The 15,979-nt window shown below is 43.5% G+C and overlaps 1 protein-coding gene across 1 annotated transcript; it reads left to right on the forward strand.

Moving 5' to 3' along the window:
* The first annotated feature begins 458 nt into the window (after window positions 1-458).
* On the forward strand, window positions 459-14,691 carry LOC149435783 (protein-L-isoaspartate O-methyltransferase domain-containing protein 2-like). The gene is made up of 5 exons (XM_089662437.1): window positions 459-788; window positions 1,751-1,853; window positions 3,231-3,402; window positions 5,922-6,045; window positions 9,382-14,691. The coding sequence occupies exons 1-5, from the start codon at window positions 482-484 to the stop codon at window positions 9,762-9,764; spliced, it is 1,089 nt and encodes a 362-aa protein (XP_089518563.1). The 5' UTR covers window positions 459-481; the 3' UTR covers window positions 9,765-14,691.
* The last annotated feature ends 1,288 nt before the right edge of the window (window positions 14,692-15,979 follow it).

A 15,979-nucleotide genomic window follows, 5' to 3' on the forward strand; every position in this document is an offset into this window, starting at 1 on the left:
TTGAGTTACTAAGATCATCTGTAAAGCTCTTACTCAACTGTTGGCTGGAACATTGGCATCTTGTATTGCAGCTATTAAAATTGATGTTCCACCTATGGGATGGTGGGTTGAATTGTTGGGGGTCATAGGCTGAGGATTTTCCCTCCCCCTCAGCCATTGTGAAGCTAGCTGGTCTTATTCCCCTTGTCTAGATTTAAAGGATAAGTTCACCTTTCATAATATGTTACACCCATATTCAGGATATAACATGTTATGTTCATGTTTATAAAGGTGAAATGGGCTTTTAGTTCTTCAGAAGGTTAGGGGGGCTCCTTTCGACTATCCTGGAACTGGTTTTGTACCGAAAAAAACAGAACAATGACTCTAGGGCTAGGGTGACTCTAGGCTTCCAACACCCCCATAACTCATCTGATAATCCTATTGGTTGTTGGCTTACATATATTCTCTTTTGCAGCTTAGGCAAGTCACAAGTCTAATCACCATGGGAGGGGCTGTGAGTGCCGGAGAGGACAATGACGACTTGATCGATAACTTGAAAGAAGCTCAGTACATTCGCACCGAGGAGGTGGAGCAGGCTTTTCGAGCCATTGACCGGGCTGACTACTACCTGGAAGAATTTAAGGAGAATGCCTATAAGGACTTGGCATGGAAGCATGGGAACATTCACCTTTCCGCACCGTGCATTTACTCTGAAGTGATGGAGGCATTGGAGCTCTACCCTGGACTGTCCTTCCTCAATCTGGGCAGTGGGACCGGCTACCTTAGCACAATGGTTGGGTTAATCTTGGGTAAGCCAAACCTCTATTGGTCTTCAATGTCAGTGTCCTCTGCTGGGTTTGCCATTGGCATCTAGGGCTGTCCCTCTGTTTTTCTCTGGTGGTACACTTGGCACCAAGCAATCTGATGGATCAACTTCTTTGGCTGCTATTAACAGGGGACTCTTGGGTTTTATAAATGCTCATTCTTCTTCCAACCATGTAGAAGCAACCCTGCAAGGTTTGTAATGCAGGTAGAGATAAAAGAGCGACGACCTAAGATAGTTTTGGATACTTTGAGACTCTAATATGTTCTCTGAAACTCCAGTCACACGATTCCCCTTGGAAAGGTGGCACTTTACTTTGCGTTACAGAGAACCTATTGGAAGTGTTGGTTGGCATGTCTGATGGCAATTTTTGATGGATGGAAGTTTTAATGGTAAGGTAAACAAAGCTTAAAGTGTTTATGAAGCCAGAACCTTGGCTTGGGGTGGGGAAGAATGTCTGGGTGTCTGTTAGAGCAACTTCCCTTAACTTCCTGTCCTGCTGACAACTGCTTTCACAGACAGAAAACGAGGAAAAATCTGCAACAGGGCCAGATGAGTAAAAATCTGATTTTCCCCTGGTGCTGTTGGTCATTTTTCTCTCGCCTCTTGTCTGTTAAAATGTCAGGAAGTGGGCAAAACATATTGTGGGGTTTCCTCAAATTTGACTTCAAAATTGGACATATGGTTTCAAATGTATCTAAAGCCAAAATGTTGTATTTAAATACATTTTAAGAGCGACCTCAAAATACACTTCCCAGCAAAGCTCAAGTGCAGTTCCTTTTTCCTACTCCCTCTATTTCGAAGCATATTGTTTACTCCAGAACAAGTGCAACTGGAGCTTACTGGTGTGATTTAGAGGTCCATGTACACAACGCTTTGGTGTGTAATTGTGGGCTTTTATCTATAGGACATTGCAAAAACATTAATCTTTTCCTTCTATGTCTTCAGGACCATTTGGCATCAATCACGGCGTTGAGCTTCACCAAGATGTCATTGAATATGCCAAACAAAAGCTGGAACAGTTTGTCCGCACCAGTGACAGCTTTGACAAGTAAGGCTTCGTTGGTGAGGAGAGATCTTTACAAGGAACCTATCACAGCAGAGATAAGGTGGTGGCCATCATTAATGAGGATGCAGACTTTAATCTGGTCCTTGCTTAACTCCTTAAGGAGTTCTGGAACAAGTATGCAGGTCATTGTGTCCTGACATGTCTATGGCTGCTTGAGGCTCTTATTTGGTTATAAAAGATGCCGCTACGCTTCTAGAAATGGATAAGTATCTATGGCGGCACTTCCCATAACAGTCAGACCATTTGTGCTCAGCTGGTATCCAATAGGGGTACAGGATTGACACAGCACTTGGTCGCTTTGACTGCAGGCAAGGAAAGCTGGCACCTAGAGTAACGTGTGCTTTCCTATACAATGCATAGTTCCATGATCTCGGGGGTTGGGAGGCTCTGCTATGAAAATAGATGGCACCTAGAGTAACGTGTGCTCTCCTATACAATGCATAGTTCCAGGAATTCGGGGGTTGGGAGGCTCTGCTATGAAAATTGATGGCAAGGAAATCTGGCACCTAGAGTAACGTGTGCTCTCCTGTACAATGCATAGTTCCAGGAATTCGGGGGTTGGGAGGCTCTGCTATGAAAATTGATGGCAAGGAAAGATGGCATCTAGAGTAACGTGTGCTTTCCTATACAATGCATAGTTCCAGGATCTCGGGGGTTGGGAGGCTCTGCTATGAAAATAGATGGCACCTAGAGTAACGTGTGCTCTCCTATACAATGCATAGTTCCAGGAATTCGTGGGGTTGGGAGGCTCTGCTATGAAAATTGATGGCAAGGAAAGATGGCACCTAGAGTAACGTGTGCTCTCCTATACAATGCATAGTTCCAGGATCTCGGGGGTTGGGAGGCTCTGCTATGAAAATTGATGGTAAGGAAATCTGGCACCTAGAGTAACGTGTGCTCTCCTGTACAATGCATAGTTCCAGGAATTCGGGGGTTGGGAGGCTCTGCTATGAAAATTGATGGCAAGGAAAGATGGCATCTAGAGTAACGTGTGCTTTCCTATACAATGCATAGTTCCAGGATCTCGGGGGTTGGGAGGCTCTGCTATGAAAATAGATGGCACCTAGAGTAACGTGTGCTCTCCTGTACAATGCATAGTTCCAGGAACTCGGGGGTTGGGAGGCTCTGCTATGAAAAATGCTAACGTCTATTCTTGAGTTTGCACTCGGGGCCCTCCTTTTCCCACACTTGACTATTGGTTCATAACCAAAGTCCTGCTTGAGCCTTCCTTTTATCTTTTCCCAAACCTAGCCATCAATTCGCCTTCATGATCGATGATCCATAGGGAGGCACCAGACGGGCCTTTTTGTTGGACAGACAGACAGTCCATAATTTTTTGTCTGTTTTGTTTATTATAAGGTTTGAGTTCTGCGAGCCGTCCTTTGTGGCTGGAAACTGCTTGGACATCTCTCTGGAGTGCTCTGCCTACGATCGTGTCTACTGCGGGGCTGGGGTGCAGAAGGAGCATGAAGATTACATGAAGAATCTGCTGAAAGTGGGCGGGATTCTTGTCATGCCTTTAGAGGAAAAGGTAGCTTCCATTCAACATTCCGGCTCATCAGATGACTTTGTCAAAGAATCAGTTTATTGCTGTATTTACAGCCCTGACTGACCCTATAGCACTTTACAGACTACATAGAACCCTTCATATCAGTTTAAACCAGGGGCGGACTGACAACTCATGGGGCCCCCAGGCAATAGGGGATCATGGGGCCCCTGTGTCCTTGCCCAAACTCAAAAAAGCCTATGAAAAATTTACCAGGGGCATCTGATGGGGCCCCTTACTGACCTCGGGCAGTGCCCGAATTTCCAAATGGTCAGTCCGCCCCTGGTTTAAACAGCTAAAATATTGAGACTGGCTTTGCGGATCTCATGAAAACACTAGTTTGGTAATTTTTGAGATCTTGATCTGGGACATCAGAACTCCTGATCTGAACAGCTATTCCCCGCTTAGTAACCTGGAAAGTGTGTAATCCTTTGGATTTGCATAACATGGCCAACTAGGGTATCCAGGACAGCCACCATACTACTTAAAGGATAAGTTCACCTTTGGGAACATGTTACATGTTCCACCCGTTTTTAAGGTGGAACATGTAACATGTTCTTGGTGCTGCTGCTGCCGCCCTTCTCTCGGACAGCTAATACGGGGAGAAGTTTCCCCATACTATCTGTCAGATTTGAGAACAACGCAGCCTTTTGGGGCTACGCCCACACAGCTGCGTCATTCATTCATGGACTTCTGTGAATTAATGAACTGCAAGTCCCGGCAGCCTTAGCAACTGTCGGCTTGTCATTTTCAGTGAACTACCATGGTGCTGTGGAGCTCCGTGGTAGTTAAATGAAGCTTCCTGTCAGAATATCTGCTTGGCTGTATATCCCATACATCCCTGTACACAAAGCAGATATTCTGACAGGTCTGCAGGAGCCCTGCATGGCATCAGCCATCTACTGATTGCTGGTGCAATGCTTTCCAGGGTCCTTTTGGCCAAAAATAATAAATGCACATTTTTTTTTTTTAACTGCAAAAAATAGTGCATTTATTATTTTTGTCCAAAAGGTGAACTTTTCCTTTGAGAACCTCTAGTTAGGAGTTCAAAAGACCTGGAATGGTCCCATACTTGAACTTGCAATGACTTATCTTTGTATCTTCGTAAGTAACATACCGTGTTTCCCCGAAAATAGGACCTACCCATAAAATAAGCCGTAGCAGGAATTCTAAGCATTTGCGCAATAGAATATAAGACATAGTGATGGACAGGCGGCCCTTCTCATCTCCCCCATTGTGACAGCTGCTATCTCAGAGGTGAATGGAGAGGTTACGGGCAGCCCCATCAACAAGGTCGGCTCCCGGTCATTCTGTGTGCTGCAAGCTGATTCATAGAGGGAGACAGTGAAGATGTAGAAAGTGAAAGTCTCCTCAGTGAAGTGAGGAGCAGGACGCTTTAGGTACCGTATTGTGTGTCCTCAGGGGGAAGAAGTAAAGCTATGCCTGCTCTTTTACTCAGCACTGTGGGTCTCTCTCCCCAGCACCAATCAGCAACAGTCTGTGGGTCTCTCACCCCCCACAAACACCAGTAAAGCTGCTGCAACCCAGCACTGACCAGCAACAGTCTGTGGGTCTCATCCCCCACAAACACCAGTAAAGCTGCTGCTCCCCAGCACTGACCAGCAACAGTCTGTGGGTCTCTCTCACCCCCCACAAACACCAGTAAAGCTGCTGCTCCCCAGCACTGACCAACAGCAGTCTATGGGTCTCTCTCACCCCCCACAAACACCAGTAAAGCTGCTGCTCCCCAGCACTGACCAGCAACAGTCTATGGGTCTCTCACCCCCCACAAACACCAGTAAAGCTGCTGCTCCCCAGCACTGACCAGCAACAGTCTATGGGTCTCTCACCCCCCACAAACACCAGTAAAGCTGCTGCTCCCCAGCACTGACCAGCAACAGTCTGCGGGTCTCTCTCACCCCCCACAAACACCAGTAAAGCTGCTGCTCCCCAGCACTGACCAACAGCAGTTGGTGGGTCTCTCTCATCCCCCACAAACGCCAGTAAAGCTGCTGCTCCGCAGCACTGACCAGCAACAGTCTATGGGTCTCTCACCCCCCACAAACACCAGTAAAGCTGCTGCTCCCCATACGTACCATACTTAATAAAAATAGGACATCCCCTGAAAATAAGCCATAGTGTGTCTTGAGGAAAAATAAATATAAGACCGTGTCTTATTTTCGGGGAAACATGGTAGTTCTTCACCTATGATGTATCAGTGTTTCTCTTTCCAGTTTTTTGGAATCAGTACTTTTGAGACCCCGACATGGGACACATCGGAGGTCCTGATCTGAACAGTTTTTTTCCCAGTTATTAACTTGGGAAGTGTTGAAATCTTTGAATTCGCATAACACAACCAACAAATATTTCTAGGGCAGATTTCGAATCTTTTAAGGAGCTTAGAGGACCTGGAATGGTTCCACACATGAACCTGCTCCAACTTTCATGAGTATAGAATTTTTGATCTCCAAAGTATCTCATTGTTTCTCTTGCTTCTGATCCAGCTGACAAAGATCAAGCGCACTGGACCTTCAAGCTGGGAGACCGAGAAGATCTTGGCCGTGTCTTTTGCTCCTCTAGTACAGCCCGGTAAATCCGACATAGGGAAGAGACTACCTCTCAATCTCCGTAAGTTAAAATGACAAATTGTAGCTCTGTAAAACATTACTATTTTGCCTACGATACCTAGAAACCTGTTAAAATGGAACTCGAGACAGAGCTTAGAGTTTGTTAAAGAGCTGAGAAGGTTTTCAACATCTGTCTGGTTTTTGTTGCTGTGTTCCTGATGAGTAAATTGCCCTCGCGTCTCGTCCCCACGTCACGGGATGAAATGTAGGGCAGATCAAAGGCTGATAACTTCTTTCCTGGAGTTTTTTTTTATTGCGGTTTGTGATGCCAGCTACATCTCTCCACATTTGTATATCCCATCACCTGGATATAATGAGGAGAAAACATGAACGTTCTGCGTTGTCACCTGAACATGTGTCCCCAGTTTGAGATTGCTCCTGTTCGAGCGATACGAACAAAGATCTGCTCTTAGTAGGGACACCTAATCTGGCCACAACTGTCAACTTGTAGAGATTTTCATTGACTAATTCTTAGAGTGTCACCAGAAGAGAAAGTGAAGAAATATTTACCCAGCGGGGACACAGCAATAAAACCAGACTGAGATTCCAACCCTTTCACATTCTGTCAAAACCAAAGAGAAGGAAATGCAGTTAGAGGTTTGCTCAAAATATGTGCAGCTAAAACAAAGCACTTTTTGTGCAAGATTTGGTTTATCTACATATATTTTCTTCACTCAGATTTGGGGGTGGCACGGTAGAAGTCAGTTTCTTAATACCTTTAAAGCAGAACTGGACCCTGACAATCATATATAAAGGCCTATGAATCTAAATCTACAGTATGCTGTGAAGAAACTGACTTCTCTGGAGGATTGTCACTTCTCCAAGCTGTCATCAGTTTTGTATCAGAATCTCCCTTACCTCTCCTTTCCTCTCACCTATGTCTTGGATTTAAATACCAGCCCCACCGATGATGCAATCCACCAGTCCAGTAATTCTCGCATGTGTATACCCCTTTCAACCCAAGTTATGACAAGAGCAACAGATCAGGGGAAGAGTTATCCTGGTCTACTATGACTACATACAGTGGGGATCGAAAGTTTGGGCACCCCAGCTAAAAATTTGTATTAATGTGCATAAAGAAGCCAAGGAAAGATGGAAAAATCTCCAAAAGGCATCAAATTACAGATTAGACATTCTTATAATATGTCAACAAAAGTTAGATTTTATTTCCATCATTTACACTTTCAAAATAACAGAAAACAAAAAAATGGCGTCTGCAAAAGTTTGGGCACCCTGCAGAGTTAATATCTTGTACTGCCCCCTTTGGCAAGTATCACAGCTTGTAAACGCTTTTTGTAGCCAGCCAAGAGTCTTTCAATTCTTGTTTGAGGTATCTTTGCCCATTCTTCCTTACAAAAGTCTTCCAGTTCTTTGAGATTTCTGGGCTGTCTGTCACGCACTGCTCTTTTAAGGTCTATCCATAGATTTTCAATGATGTTGAGGTCAGGAGATTGTGAAGGCCATGGCAAAACCTTCAGTTTACGCCTCTTGATGTAATCCCCTGTGGATTTCGTGGTGTGTTTAGGATCATTATCCATTTGTAGAAGCCATCCTCTCTTTAACTTCAGCTTTTTCACAGATGGCATCAAGTTACCATCCAAAATTTGCTGAAATTTTATTGAATCCATTTTTCCTTCTACTCGTGAAATGTTCCCTGTGCCACTGGCTGCAACACAACCCCAAAGCATGATTGATCCAACCCCATGCTTAACGGTTGGACAGAGGTTCCTTTCATTAAATTCTGTGCCCCTTCTTCTCCAAACATACCTTTGCTCATTCCGGCCAAAAAGTTCAATTTTAACCTCATCGGTCCACAGAACTTGTTTCCAAAATGCATCAGGCTTGTCTATATGTTCATTTGCAAAGTTCAAACGATGATTTTTGTGGTGAGGACGTAGAAGAGTTTTTCTTCTGATGACTCTTCCATGAAGACCATATTTGTACAAGTATCTCTTTATAGTGGAATAGTGTACCACAACTCCAGTGTCTGCCAGATCTTTCTGGAGGGATCGTGCAGTCAAACGTGGGTTTTGAATTGTTTTTCTCACAATGCTGCGAGCTGTTCTGTCTGATATTTTTCTTGGTCTTCCAGATCTTACTTTAACTTCCACTGTTCCTGATGACTGCCATTTCTTAATTACATTCCGAACAGAGCATATTGACATCTGAAAACGCTTTGCTATCTTCTTATAGCCTTCTCCAGCTTTGTGAGCATCAACTATTTTCAGTTTCAGTTTTCTAGACAACTGCTTAGAAGAACCCATGGTGCTGATTGTTGGGGCAAGGTCAGATGAGTCTGGGCATTTAAAACCTTTGAGATTGACATCACCTGGTCTTCCCAGACGATGATTGAGAACAATCCATGACACTGGCAGGTCTCAGCTTTGCAAAGGGGGCAGTGCATGCTATAAATTCTGCAGGGTGCCCAAACTTTTGCAGACGCCATTTTTTTGTTTTCTGTTATTTTGAAAGTGTAAATGATGGAAATAAAATCTAACTTTTGTTGACATATTATAAGAATGTCTAATCTGTAATTTGATGCCTTTTGGAGATTTTTCCATCTTTCCTTGGCTTCTTTATGCACATTATTACAAATTTTTAGCTGGGGTGCCCAAACTTTCGATCCCCACTGTATGTCACCCTAAACAAGAGGCCAGCAATGTGCCTCTTCGTGGGCGGACTGACAAATCATGGGGCCCCCGGGCAATAGGAGATCATGGGGCCCCTGTGTCCTTGCCCAAACTCAAAAAAGCCTATGAAAAAGGTACCAGGGGCATCTCATGGGGCCCCCTACTAACCCCAGGCCCTCGGGCAGTGCCCGAGTTTCCAAATGGTCAGTCCGCCCCTGTGCCTCTTACTGTGCTTCTCTCCGGAGCTGGGCACTAGAAATAACAAAATGAAATAGGAGAGTGTATTCTTTTATTTTTACACTGGCGGTCAGTGGGAGAGAATGCCCCTAATGCTGGCAGTCAGTGAGAAGAATCACCCCCCCCCCCCCAAATCCCTACAAATGGCTAAGATCATTGGTTTTGGTGGTGTCTTATGAAAGAGGCAATAATTGATCATTCCTCTAGGAGCCCCTAGCAATCTCTGGGGGAAATCTTAGTTTATAAAAACTGATCTAATGGATTCTATCAATATAATTTCTTTCATATTATGAAATTTTAAAAAAGTTGCAGTGGGATGATAGAGGGTGGTGACTGAACCAATGAACACACACCATGTAATTGTACATGCTCAGTTTTTAGGTCCATTCAGTGGAAAGTGCTAGCAGGGCAACCAGGTACAAGACATATCATGTTCTATCAAATTGTCTCTCCTCGTTCTTACTCCTCAGCCCTGCCAAATGTGCGCACTCTGCAAGATCTAGCCCGCATTACTATCAGAGGCCGCCTTAAAAAGACCATCAACCAAGAAACCGGAGCCAGAGGGGGCGGAGTGCTGAAAAGCCAGCCTCGTTACAAGCGCAAACGCCTACGAAGGCGCCGAATGGGGACCATCGTCTTCCTCGACAAAGAGGTCTTCGCCAGCCAGATCCCAAACCCCTTCGACGACAACAACAATTATGAAGACGCTGAAACTGATCTAAGGGAGGAGGAAGAGAAGGTGGTCTACGACACAAAAGCCGATCCTCCGGTCAACTTTCTCCGAGAGAAAATCCTTAGCCTTCCTCTGCCGGACCCTCTGAAAAACTACCTGCTCTATTACAGAGAGAAGTGAATGCTGGGTATTTTTCCTGCAGGCCAAGCCTGAGGCCCCATAGGGCTTTTGTAGACTTGTCATCTCCACCCCAGACGTGCGTGTTCGGAGATGGCGATCCTTTCTGGTTTTGTGGAGTCTGACCAACGTTTTGCTCATGTTTTTCCTGCCAGCTGAACAATAAAGTTTTCACATCTCAAAAAGGAAAATTGCAGCAGATCCAGAGAGTCTTGTTTCACGTGCAGAGTTTGGATTCTTCTAGAATGCGTTCTTCCAAAACCTCCTTGAGCGGTGTCCGATGTTGTATTTTTGTTTTTGTTTTTTTTTTGTTTTGGAAGTTCGCCAGTGTTTGGAAAATTACATCCAGCCACAGTGAAGGGTTTGGCTGCTAACATCGTGGCTTCTCTGATGTCAAAGGACTTTGCAGTTTGTTTTTCTAAGACTTTTTCTCCCGTGTTTTTTTTGTTTTTTTACTTTTTTTTTTTTTTTTTTTGAAGACTTCAAAGGTTGTGTGAGTTGTACGTGGGCTTGAGCCAGGGTGGCATTATAATTTATGTCACCGACTTTTACTAGGGGCCAGTGCATGGATCCTTCCATGGTAATCTAGTTTCACACTTCTGCATTTCCGGCTCCCTTGTTGCTTTGGACAATGGCCTCATGGACCTCCTAAGAGGAAAATACTGGGACTCCATCAAAGCGGAACTATCCAGCCCCATCATCCATGATATAGGAATAATTTTGTTTAATAAGATAGAAGCTTTCTTGTGTCTTGCTTAACAGTAGCACACTTTTAAAGTGCCAGCCTTGCCAACTAACAAGTGTGTGTTGGTTTTGTTTTTTTATCTTTTGTGTTTATTTGTTTTTGTTGTTCTGTGAATCTTGTGCTCCTTTTTTTTATAGTGGTTATATGGTGTAAGGTTCCACAACAAACACCCTCCCTCTATTTATAAGAGCAACTTTTCTCATCCTGTTAAAAAAAAAAAAATTGCTTATTAATCATAGTAGGGTAGCTAAGTGCAAGGTGTGTTCCTCAAGATAAACGAGATGCAGCTTAACAATCAAAACTTACCATGGTATGTCCTTTTCAGACTTGCTTATGGCTTCAAAAGTTCACAGTGATATTTTGCGGTATGTTATAATTAAAAGAAGAAAACATTTTTTTTTTTTTTGTTTTTTTTAAATGTTTAATGTCGCCATGCTAGGTGTGCTGCTCACCAATTTGCAGTCAGTTGCAGTTCTCCCATCTATCCACAGTAGGGCAGTGTGTGTCCTTTTTTAAGTAATCAGTTAACCATTTACCCCCCCTTCCTGACCAGCCCATTTTTTTGTGTTACTTTAACTTACAATTGCGCGGTCATGCAACGCACAAATCAAGCTTTCTTTCAGTGGTATTTCATCGGCTGTGGATCTTCATTTTTTTTTTGCACTACAAAAAAAATTGACCAACATATTTTGGAAAAAAAACAATATTTTGGACTTTTTGCTATTAAACATGTCCAGTAAAAAAATCTAATTTTCTTATAAATTTACGCCAAAATGTATTCTGCTCCGTGTCTTTGCTAAAAAAAAAAAAAAAATCCAATTCGTGTAAATTAATTGGTTTACATAAAAGTTATAGCGTCTACAAATGGCGGTGTATATATACTGGAATTTTTTTTTTCTACTAGTAATGGCGGCTATCAGCGCCTTTTAGTGGGACTGCGGCGGATATCCTGACACTGCGGGGGGGGGGAACTAACTTGGTGTCACTGACATCCCCAGTAACACCAATACAGTGATCAGTGAAAAATGCACTGACACTGTACTAATGACACTGGACAGGAAGGGGTTAACATGAGGTGATCAAAGGGTTAACTATATGTAGGGAGCAGGGGTGGACTGACATTTCATGGGGCCCCCGGGGGCAATAGGGGATCATGGGGCCCCTGTGTCCTTGCCCAAACTCAAAAAAGCCTATGAAAAAGGTACCAGGGGCATCTCATGGGGCCCCCTACTGACCCCGGGCCCTCGGGCAGTGCCTGAGTTTCCAAATGGTCAGTCCGCCCCTGGTAGGGAGTGTTTTACTAGAATGGTGGGGGGGTGCGCTTCATTGTAAGCACACTGATCGGGATGGCTGTGCAGTGTGCCTGAGCTGACAGCGAGGAAGACTGTAAACAAAACAGTCTTCCTCCCCGTTGGAGATGCTCGGTAATCTCCGGGAGCTGGCGGGTAATTACTGTCCAGGGCCCGGTGATTAACAGCCGCGGCCACAAATGGCGGCATGGGTAGAACACGCGCCCCCTACCCAGAAATGCAAAATCACGTATATATGCGTGATTGTGCGCCCCAGTGCCGCCTTGTAGCAGTATTTTTGCTATCGGGCGATCGGGAAGTGGTTAGTCCCTAATTATTATTATTAATTTTTTTTTTTCTCCTACAATCTATAAAATATTCAGTTCCCAAAACACTTGCCTTTATTGGACATGACTGACCGGGGCTCCTCCAGTGCCAAAGGTTCCATCTGTAACTTTTTTAATGTTGCATTGAATTGTTGGGTTATGGGCTGAGGTTGTTTCTGAAAGCGCAATTTTATTTTTTTTTTATTTTCATGGTTTTTGTTTTAGTAGTGTTAAAAAAATATACATGTTCTTTTTTTCATAATTGTTATTGTGTATTTTCTTTTCTTTTTAACTTTAAATGATTAGACCTCTCATTTTACATGCTCCTGCGATTTGTGTTTTAGGTTGCACAGGGCCGCCTGTGTTGGGATGTCTGAAGGACAGGCAGTGCAGCCAGGAAGGTGGTGATGTGTTGTGTGTTTTTGTTTTAAGTAAACAAACAAACAAAAAAATCCATAAAGCATAAACAGGAAGCACAGCCTCCATCTACTAAATATCTCTTTTGAAAATGCTATTTGGCTGGCTGCCATGCTGAAATGCCTCTTTCAATACTTTAATCACTAGTATGTGGCTGGTTATAGATCAGCCCTATAAGGACTTGTGCCTCTTGATCTGCACACTTGTTTCGGTTTGGAACAGGGGCGGACTGACAACTCATGGGGCCCCCGGGTAATAGGAGATCATGGGGCCCCTGTGTCCTTGCCCAAACTCAAAAAATCTATGAAAAAGGTACCAGGGGCATCTCATGGGGCCCCCTACTGACCCCGGGCCCTCGGGCAGTGTCCGAGTTTCCAAATGGTCAGTCCACCCCTGGTTTGGAACGTACTGAAGCCAGTCAATAAACATTTACAGAAGGGTCAGGTTTTGCTGCCCCTGTCCTTTTTTATACTCCTTACTCGTTATTAATCAGATACCAGCTGTGCATATGTTTATTGCCTAAGGTCCAGAAGTAAATGAGAAGAGACATTTGCACCTTTTTTACATTCTTATGAGAAGTAACAAAAAAGGGGAAATGCAAACTTATCGTTGTGTGTGGTTTTTGTTTTTTTATTATCCAAATCTTATTGATTGGACGCAACACATCACATTGCAGTGCCCTGTAGATGCAGGTTGGGCTGTGTTGCCATCCATTATGAATGGCGCCCCAACTCACCCATAAAGAGTGACAAATGACATCAACTCTCTAAGTTGTGGTGTGCTTCATTGTTCCAAAGCATGGAAGATCAGTATTATTATATTAAAAATCTCCTTTTTTTTTTTTGCTTCCCTATAATACCCCCCCTTGCAATAGGCGTTTTCCAAATTGTAAAGGGCCACGCGAGCCTAACTTCAAGCACAGAATTTTTTATTTTTCTTTGTGTGCTAAGATGGTTCCAAATAATAAAGTGGCCCCTGGAGCCCTAACCTAGATTTTTTTTTTTCTATTTTATTAAATATATTTTTTAAATCTTTTTATTGCCTGTGGGTGTTCAGCTGCCAACTCCAGACTTTTTACCTGCTTAATTGATGAAGTAGTAGCCCACACCTGGCCATGAAACAGCTTTTGATTCAATTGTCCAATTACTTTTGGTCCCTTAAAAAAGGGCGAGGGGACGGCTACTCTTGAGAGCTGTAATTCCTAAACCCTTCCTCCAATCTGGATGTACATACCCTCAAATTAAACCTGGGAGTGCATATTTTCAGCCCATATCCATTCTAGAACTATAGCTTGAATATGTTTTGGTAAATACCTGAAAAAAACCTAAAATTGTGCCTGTTTCCAAATATATATGAACCTAACTGTAATTGTTTGGCTCAGCTGACGATGTTTTGTTGTGTATGCAGAATGGGTGAGCCTAAAACACCCCTGATAACTTTGTTGCAATGTATTAGCTGTGGAATACACCAAAAGAACACCGGAGGAGAAGGGGGACCACTGCGGACTTGCCATGGCCGACCACTTTGAAGGGGTCGATCGTTTCCTCGGCTCATTGGAGGGGTCTGCTTGCTTTAAAATCCAGAATATTCAAGCATGGATATGAAGAGAGCCAACCCAACCCAACCCAATCCTCTCCAACCCAACCCAACCCAATCCTCTCCAACCCAACCCAACCCAATCCTCTCCAACCCAACCCAACCCAACCCAATCCTCTCCAACCCAATCCTCTCCAACCCAACCCAATCCTCTCTTCCAGGGTTAATAGAGACAGAGCGGCCTGCTGTGTTATAGGCCAGGAGGACCTGGCACAAGACCAGAATATATTCTCTGGCAGCCATATTTGTGTGTGTATGTATGTGTATGTGTGTTCATGACATATGCAAAAAATAAACCCTTAGGTTGCATATGGAAATGGAGACCCTACAGTTCTACTTACAGCCACTTTTACACTTTTAGGCAACAGATAAAGGTCTATGTATGAAAAACAAAATGTTGCCATGCGTTCACTTGGGCATTCGTTCGGCCATTGTGAATAATCATGAAAAAAACAATGCTAACTATTATTGTAACCCCATCTTCTAATTTGGAATATTCTTTGTATTTCGATTCAGTTATCGCCTTATATTAAACTTAAATGGCTACTAATCTAGAATTCATTGATGCATTGTTCTTTCAGATGCCCTTGCATGGGTTTCTCCTCCTGTACTTTGCGAAAAAATTCAATAAAAATGTATTGAAAGTATAAAAAAAAAAAGACGCTATGGGATCTTTTTATAAAAAATTCACCCAGCTGTCATGAATAATCCCCATAATGCCTCTAATGTATTTATTTCCTATGATGCTCAGCTCCATCTGGTGGCCATAATGCAGTATTTTTCTTGAATTTACACAATCAGGAAAATACTACATTATGGCCACTAGGTGGAGCAGGTAATTATAGGAAATACATATATTAGACATACTATGGGGATTATTCATGACGGATGGGCACATTTTTTTATACATAGACCCAGAAGGGTTGTTTTTTTTATTTTTGTTTTGGGGGGTTTTTGTATGCAGTGTTCTGTATCCATTTACAACCATGCCCCAATTTGTTGGTACCCCATACAGCTTATTGAACTAATGCTTCATTCCTCCTTGGAAGTGATAAAATTAAAATCGGTTGTCTCGTGTCTTTGGGTAAAGCAAAAAAAAAAAAAAGCGTGAAAATAGATAAATCTTTATTCTACAAAGATCTCATAAAATGGCCATAGGCAGAGTTGTTGGTAAGAAAAGTTTATAATTGGATCCAAATGATCTATCAAATGGTTCTCTGTAATCAGTACCACACATCCTCAATCTTGTAATCAGTCAACCGGCCTACCTAGGCCTCAAGCCGATGCAGGAGATCCTGGAGTTTTGGTGCCGGTTAGAAGGCTCTATCCAGTCTGAGAAGCTGAAGGCTGCTGTGACTGGACATTCGTCACTGTGCGCATGCTTTCCTAAATGTTAGCTGCAGCACTTTTCAGCCTCACATAGACCTTTACAGGCTACCAGCACCTGTGCTTTCCACCCACACCAAAACTATAGGAACTTGTGCACTGGAGCTAAATGTCCAGCATGCATGAGGCCTTCAATGGAGAGAGTAGTCCCCCCGTGGTATCATCAAGTCCACGACATGGAGCATGGACCAGAGAAAACAAAGGAGAGAGTTGTATGAGAGAACATTTTAGATCAGCATGTCAAAGGTAAAGGCTAGAAGACATCTTCAAGCAGGCTGATGTTCCTGTGACTACAGCTGCAAATATAAAAGAGGTTTAGGGTCCATGGACATGTAGCCAACCGCCCTGGACGTGGCCAAGAGCAAAAGCAGATTAAACAGAAGGATAGTGCGAATAGTAACCAGAGAAACAAAATCAGAACGGCGCACTGGATTATGCTAAAGGGGCCTTCTATGGACC

This window comes from Staurois parvus, unplaced genomic scaffold (genome assembly GCF_062004578.1).
Source record: "Staurois parvus isolate SC_StPar_1 unplaced genomic scaffold, SC_StPar_1.0 ptg001476l, whole genome shotgun sequence".
NCBI lineage: Eukaryota > Metazoa > Chordata > Amphibia > Anura > Ranidae > Staurois > Staurois parvus.

Excerpts from the sequence above, each read along its gene's own strand:
- LOC149435783 (XM_089662437.1), top strand. The coding sequence starts at position 482 with ATGGGAGGGGCTGTGAGTGCCGGAGAGGACAATGACGACTTGATCGAT. Across the intron at positions 789-1,750 it reads AATGGTTGGGTTAATCTTGG|GACCATTTGGCATCAATCAC; the intron begins GTAAGCCAAACC and ends CTATGTCTTCAG. Across the intron at positions 1,854-3,230 it reads ACCAGTGACAGCTTTGACAA|GTTTGAGTTCTGCGAGCCGT; the intron begins GTAAGGCTTCGT and ends GTTTATTATAAG.